General features: G+C 32.7%; 1 protein-coding gene and 1 long non-coding RNA gene across 8 annotated transcripts in view; one reads left to right on the top strand and one right to left on the bottom strand.

The window, feature by feature from the left end:
* Nucleotides 1–727, bottom strand: part of LOC110263752 — a 3466-nt gene extending 2739 nt beyond the window's left edge. The window contains exon 1 of the long non-coding RNA XR_002349581.1: nucleotides 522–727. This is a non-coding gene — a long non-coding RNA (uncharacterized LOC110263752). The remainder of the gene's footprint in view (nucleotides 1–521) is intronic.
* Nucleotides 56–5231, top strand: LOC107639603 (hydroxyproline O-galactosyltransferase GALT3). 7 transcript variants are annotated; one of them, XM_021105523.1, is made up of 9 exons: nucleotides 389–561; nucleotides 1301–1479; nucleotides 1672–2494; nucleotides 2821–3058; nucleotides 3129–3420; nucleotides 3514–3642; nucleotides 3742–3918; nucleotides 4023–4130; nucleotides 4829–5231. In XM_021105523.1, the coding sequence occupies exons 3-9, from the start codon at nucleotides 1705–1707 to the stop codon at nucleotides 5033–5035; spliced, it is 1941 nt and encodes a 646-aa protein (XP_020961182.1). In that variant the 5' UTR covers nucleotides 389–561; nucleotides 1301–1479; nucleotides 1672–1704; the 3' UTR covers nucleotides 5036–5231. The 7 variants fall into 7 exon arrangements, with proteins under 7 accessions (XP_020961170.1, XP_020961172.1, XP_020961180.1 ...); XM_021105511.1 differs by lacking the exons at nucleotides 389–561; nucleotides 1301–1479 and adding an exon at nucleotides 56–158; XM_021105513.1 differs by lacking the exons at nucleotides 389–561; nucleotides 1301–1479 and adding an exon at nucleotides 58–158 and having other exon boundaries at nucleotides 2821–3053; nucleotides 3145–3420.

The following is a 7123-nucleotide window of genomic DNA, read 5'->3' as shown; positions in this document are numbered from 1 at the left end:
GTTATAAACAGAGAAAAAAACATAATATTGATAGATTTAGGAGGATAAAAAGGAGAAGGCTTATAAATACAAAACACCACCACCAAACACTTGTACAAGTCGATCGTGTAGGAATATACAAAATGTTTATGTTAATCTTCTCAGATCAGATATTGCAGGTTTAATTTTTGTTTTTTCATGTAATCAAACATTAATTAGTTTTTAGTTCCATACTCATACCGGTCTCAACTGTCACTCAGACGACCAAAAATAGTGTGGGGAAAAACTGTCCCTATTCACCAAATAATTATTACCTACCTAATTGCGTTGTGTTTTGTTACCGACAACGACCGCGCACCGCACATCCCTTGCCGGCGTTAGCTTAGATTCCGACCAAATCATGGTACTACTTTAGCTTAGTTTTAGTCTTTTACTATATTCAAGTACATGCTACAGAAAATAATGAGAAATAAATAAGGGCTTTTGAAAAATTGCAACTGATGTTTTTCACCTTCACTCTCATTCTCATACCTCATACTCACCTTCTCTGACGCAACTTCGCAGCTTCAACTCAATTCAATGGTGAGTCACCACTGAGTTTCTGGGTGAATTCTTCTTCAACTTCAAATCTTTTATTCTTCCTTCCTTTCGATTCTGCTTATGCTCCTTCTCTCTGTCTCTCTCTCGTCCAAGATGCGATTTTTCTTCTTTCCTTTTTCTTTCTGGTGCCGAAAGATAGTCTTGATATTTTTTTTTTTTTTTTTACCAAAGATAGGAGACTCGAACCCGCAACCTCTTAATTTAAGAGTATGGAGAGACTATGCCGTTTGAGCTATAACTTATTGGCTGTCTTGATATTTGAAATGTGTAGATTTGTAGTTGACATACTATAACCGTATTGCGGGTTTTGCGCTTTTACTAACTTTACTAAGAAAAAAATCCGATATTCAATTATTCATGCCCCAAAAAAGTTAATTTGAATTGGGTCTGTACACATAGGAACTCAAATATTGGTAGCCTTTACTTTACTTCCATTTAACATTTTGCAACATGAATATGTATGTGTAGGTTAACTTACATGTAGCCCTACATTGGACAAAAAGAAACTGAAGTGTCAAACTGGGTCAATTAAGATTCAAAACATTCAATAATCTGAATTCTGTCCACTGTTGCCTAGGAAATTAGTTACTATTAGTGTAAGTTGTGTTTATACTTTAGAATACATTTTCAGCATTTGAATAGGTTTCTTTATAACTATTTATATGCCTCTTTCTATTAGTTTAAGCTTTTTTGATAAGTGGTTTTATGACATGATATAAAGTTTATATGACCAAAAGCTCAGGAATTCAATCCTTGTTGACCCCCTAAAAGAAAATTTCAACATAAGGCAAACGAAAGAGAAGGAAAGTCTAGAGTTCAGGGAGAGTGGTTTCATGACACTCTCATGTGCATAAGCTCATGTACCATGCCTTATTATGGTATTTGAATCTTTGAGATGAGGTGTGAATATTGAAATTGTTGACATGACATCTTTTCCATTACTGTCATGCAAAGGGCATGTAATGAGGGCTAGTCAGAGTTCAGCCTGATCACTGGTTCTTTGCTATGCATGTGACTTGAACTCTATAAATTAGTTGGTGTGACTCTTTTAATAATCTTGTAGTCAAAGTTATTTGATTTATGTGTCTACAGAAACGGCTACATTTAATTCAAGGTTTGCTGAAAATGAAGAAGTGGTATGGAGGCTTGTTGATCATGACTCTAGTTATGATGTTGGTTTTCCTGTACGGGTATAAAGGATTTCAGCCACAGAAACAGTCAGCAAAACAATCAGCATATAATTTCTTTCATAACCAACAGGTAGTAGATGATTATGTTAACGGTGGTAGCAGTGCTCCTCCTGTTAACTCATCTAAGGTGGAACAGAAAAGAGTACCGCTGGTACCAAGAGAAAGGCCACATTTGATTCATGTCGACGGGCTTGATGATCTGTATGGCATGAAAAATTTAACTGAAAGAGAGATGAATACTGTGATTGTATGGTCTTACTTGCATTCCTTGCTTTCGAGGTCGGATGCGCTGCCTGAAACTGCTCAAGGAGTTAAAGAAGCTTCTGTAACATGGAAAAAACTGCTGTCTATGGTTGAAGAAGACAAAGTTTCTAGGATTAATAATACAGAAAGCCCAGAAAATCAAAACTGCCCATTCTCTGTGACCACATTTGGTAAGACAATATCAGGCAGTGGAATCACTCTCGAGCTCCCTTGCGGTTTGGTTGAAGATTCTTCTATTACAATTATTGGCATCCCTAATGGGAATAGCAGCTTTCAAATTGACCTTATTGGACAAGAGCTTGAAGAGAAGCCAAATCCTCCAATCATCTTATATTACAACATAAGAGTTCCTCAAGATAACATGACTGAGGAACCATATATAGTTCAAAATACATGGACTAGTAATTTTGGGTGGGGAAAAGAGGAAAGGTGTCCTGCTCGCGGTTCTGCTAACCAGAAAGGTACATTTCGTAAGATGTTTTTTTATTATCAAGAAGTTTTCACCATTAAATAATGATCCATTATAGACCTTTAATTGTTAAATAATTATGTTCACCTTGGAAATATAGTAAATAAGAAGCATTTTTAACTACCTGGACAGTATAATGTTCATAGATGACTTTTCCATCCATCAGTAGGCTACAGCTCCAGTTGCAATTCTTACACACGAAGTTTGTAACACTCCAATCATATAAAACCAGTGTCTTTTTAATTTCCTTTGCTATTATGCAATATCTTAAGTTTGAGGCTTGCAGAAAATTCTAAATCATATTACTGTATCTTGTAGTTGATGGATTTGCTCTCTGCAATGTACAAGTCGGAAGTAACAACGAAGACAATGTAAATGTGGGTCAACCTACTAGTGATATAACTGCTAATGTTTCCTCAGAAAGTGCACATAGAACTGGTAATTTCCCCTTTGCTGAGGGGAATCCTTTCACTGCCACATTGTGGGTTGGTTCAGAGGGATTTCATATGACTGTTAATGGAAGGCATGAAACTTCTTTTGCGTACAGGGAGGTAAGGTATGGGAGGAGTGATGCTACTGAAAAAACATTTTCTTTTTTAAGAGAAGAATTATTATTCCAACCTTAGACTTTTTGTGATGCAGAAGCTTGAACCATGGCTAGTCAACAATGTTAAAGTAGCAGGCAGCCTAAATCTCTTATCTGTCCTGGCAAAAGGCTTACCCGTTATGGAAGATAGCGATTTAGTTGATGTTGATAAATTGAAGGCTCCTTCTATCACCAGGAAAAAGCTTGTTTTGTTGATTGGAGTGTTCTCTACTGGAAATAACTTTGAGCGCCGAATGGCGCTGAGGAGGTCTTGGATGCAATATGAGGCTGTACGTTCTGGAGAAGTTGCTGTCCGATTTTTCATTGGGCTTGTAAGTGATGCATTTATTTAACACTTGCCAAAGTAAATCTATACATTTTGATAAAAATCTCCTAGGTAACATTCATTATCTATCTGAATGCAGCACAAAAACAATAGAGTTAACTTTGAGTTGTGGAGTGAATCTCAAGCATATGGGGATATTCAATTAATGCCATTTGTTGATTATTATAGTTTGATTACTTTGAAGACAATTGCAATTTGCATTATGGGGGTAAGTAGAGCTACTTGATATATCCATCTTGCTCTATCTTCTTTTGGTCTTTACTTTCTATAAGCTACTTGATATATGTTTTTGGTATTAAACATGCAGACTAAAGTCATGCCATCTAAATACATCATGAAAACAGATGATGATGCTTTTGTTAGGATAGATGAAGTGCTTTCTAGCCTCAAAGGAAAGCCATCAAATGGTCTTTTGTTCGGCCTCATCTCTTCTAAATCGTCACCTGAGAGGGATAAAGAAAGCAAATGGTACATCAGTGAGAAGGTATTGACCTCTGCATGTTGCTACTAATAAATTACATTAGCAGTTTCCCCTCCAAGTTTTTTTTGGGTTTATTTATCTATTTGTTTTTGTTACTATTGTTTCAGGAATGGCCATATGATACATACCCACCATGGGCTCATGGTCCTGGCTATGTAATCTCCCGAGACATAGCGAAATTCATTGTCAATGGCCACCAGGAAAGAAAACTCCAGGTTAGAAGTTCTGTTTACCATGATGGAATGGAAACTTAAAAGCTTATATGCTCATTGAGTTACTGTAGAATCTTTCATTCTTTTGCATAGTAAAAGGATATGCTTCTTAAGGTTTTTTTTTTCCATGGACGTGTTAAATGGTTGCCATCTTCTTAAATTTAAGGATTAAGTAAAAACTTAAGCATACATCACCAAGGACTTACTTCTCTAAAATCAAATGGAGCTTAAAATTGATTTAAACTCTAAACTAGATTCAGGTTGTTAGCATTCATGATAGTAACTCAAAAATAAAAATGAGATTCAGATTTCAGATGTTATTGTTTCTGTGAATGTACTATGGAAAATGTCTATTTATAGGCCAATAATACAATCTGATCCTAATGATGAAATTAACCTAATATCAAACTAAATAAATAAAAAATTAATAGGAGATATACCTAAATTCTATATAAATTTATAATATCCTAAATATATTCTAGCACAGGTGAATTTGTGAAAATCGTCATCATTGTATATTTGTATTGTTTTAAGTTGTGTACTTGTGTTCAAGAGGTTATTCTTCTATTACATCACTCAATATATTCTTATCAAATACAAAATAAATTTGTATAATTTCTTCTTCCAAACACTTTATTTAATGTAAGAGTGTCTTCATTTAACTAACTGCCCAAAGTTTTTTTATATATGTTTATTCTTAGCTCTTTAAATTAGAAGATGTTGCCATGGGAATATGGATTGAACAATTCAAGAATGGTGGCAAAGAAGTTCATTATGAAAATGATGAGAGGTTTTACAATGTTGGATGTGAATCAAATTATGTACTTGCCCATTATCAAAGCCCACGGTTGGTGCTGTGCCTTTGGGATAAACTGCAAACAGAACATCAACCAAGATGCTGTGAGTAGAATATAGTACATAGTTACCAATCTTTCTTTTGGTTACTCATGAATCTGAGGTTTGAGCTTATTTAAATTTTTAAGATATATGAGTGTTTGTCAGTGTTACCTTTAATCATATTAGATGTATTTTGTATCATATAATTCATTGATTTATTCATTGGAAACACTCATTTTTTCCTAAAAGAGAAGTAGATTTTTGACTTGAAATTAATTTTCTTTTGATGTGTTGTGGCATTCTTGTATTGGATATTGTTGGATATTTATATCACAAGTGTATCCATTAAAGGGCAAGAAAAAGATAGAGTTTATCAAATCAATGATTTTAACTAAGAATTTTCATATTTTAATTACGTGTATGAGTAAACTTGTTTTGTTTGTATATGGAATGCTTTAAACTTGTGTGAACATGATAGAAGTTTCCAAAACAGATGTGATACATAGGATTAGAAACAAGATTAATACAACCGATTAGGGTATGAAAATAAAATTGTTAATCCAATCTAATTTAAATTAAAAATTGATCAAAATAATATTAATTTAGATTAGATTAAATTTTAGGAAAAGTCTAGGAGACCAGCAATTTTTGTGTTTTGTGGCCAGTATTTAACCATCAAAAGAAAAGTGAGTGATCTCCCACCATTAGATGTAATCTCACACCATTAAAAGGATTATTGATGGTCAATTGATGGTTACAAAATACAAAAATTGCTAGCCTTCTAGCACTCCTCTAAATTTTATATTTTTTAACTCGAATAAATCGATCAAATTCAAAATTAATAGTTTAGATCAAATTAAATTAAATTTAAAAATAAAATCAAACCAACTCGGTCTAAATTATAACAAATTATATATTTTATATCGAATATTTATTTTTTAAGTCGATTTAAATCGCATCACAAATACCCCTACAAACATCAAAATTAATAGTGGTGCTTTTATTTTCCTTATTCAAACCTCATGAATGATGAATGGCTTCCATTTCCATTTTAGTATTCAAAATATTTTAAATTATAAAGCTATACCACACTGATTGATATTGATTACTATCCTGTGGGACAAAAATCCAAACCAAAAGTAAATAGACTACTTATGTTTTCACTTTTGCGTATCTTATTTAAGTATTGGTAACAATTATTCAAACATTGAAAGCTGCTAAAATAGATTTTTGGCTTCAAATTATTGGTAACCATCTCTTAATTAAAATAGTTGGTAGTCATAACATTTAGAAAATTTGGAATTTTCTTCTAATAAGGTCTCTTTACGCAACCTGGTTTTAAATAAAAGTGCCACGCGTACCACCAAAGGAAAGGTACTTTGATGAATAAAGCTATAGCTTTTAGCCATAATAAATAATAACATTGAAATTGAAGCAGAAATATATGAATAGAATTGCATTGAATTGAATTGAACCCAATGCTCCCTCCACTTCTATAGTGCAGGAATATTGGGAAGCAATTTCTTTTTCTGTTCACCTTTCTTGGGCATCTTATCCATTATGGTTACACGTTAGTTTCATTTATTTAGATAACATACTAAAATAAGTTCCAAGATATTTATCATTTAACCTTTATTGTGTGGATTACATCATTATTTCTTTAGGCATGGGCAAATGGCTAATTATTGATATTATTTTACTTAATTTAATTTCAATTATGAAAAATAATTGAATTTACCTATACTGCTATATATACGAGATAGATAGACACTGTAAAACGTGTTTAAGGTTAAAAAGATGTGTTTATATTATATTATTGTGTTTCTTTCAAGAATGCATCCATGACCATGATATATTAATATTATTGGCCATTGCTTAGTTATATATTTATTTAATATTACGTGAATGATATGGTATCCAACACAAGTACGCAGTGGAATTCCAACGCTAATGTACAACCATAGCTTTTTTATCTTATAGGGAAAATATTCTATATCATAAAAACCATTCATGTTATTTAATTAGCCGTATTTGAGAAATTTCCTTAAATTTATTAAAAGGTATTTCCACCTTTAAGTTCAATACGCTAGGAATATCCCTTCAATAATTTTTGGATTTATATCACATTAAAGGGTAATAATAATGTTATTTTTATTTTT

Source organism: Arachis ipaensis, chromosome B01 (genome assembly GCF_000816755.2).
Source record: "Arachis ipaensis cultivar K30076 chromosome B01, Araip1.1, whole genome shotgun sequence".
Taxonomy (NCBI): domain Eukaryota; kingdom Viridiplantae; phylum Streptophyta; class Magnoliopsida; order Fabales; family Fabaceae; genus Arachis; species Arachis ipaensis.
The sequence above is the reverse complement of the archived record's forward strand: the minus strand, read 5'-3'. Positions and strand labels throughout refer to the sequence as shown.

Coding starts and splice junctions, on each gene's coding strand:
- LOC107639603 (XM_021105511.1), top strand. CDS start 123: ATGTTTATGTTAATCTTCTCAGATCAGATATTGCAG. Junction 2,495..2,820: donor CGGTTCTGCTAACCAGAAAG/GTACATTTCGTA, acceptor TGTATCTTGTAG/TTGATGGATTTGCTCTCTGC. Junction 3,059..3,128: donor TTTGCGTACAGGGAGGTAAG/GTATGGGAGGAG, acceptor TTCCAACCTTAG/ACTTTTTGTGATGCAGAAGC.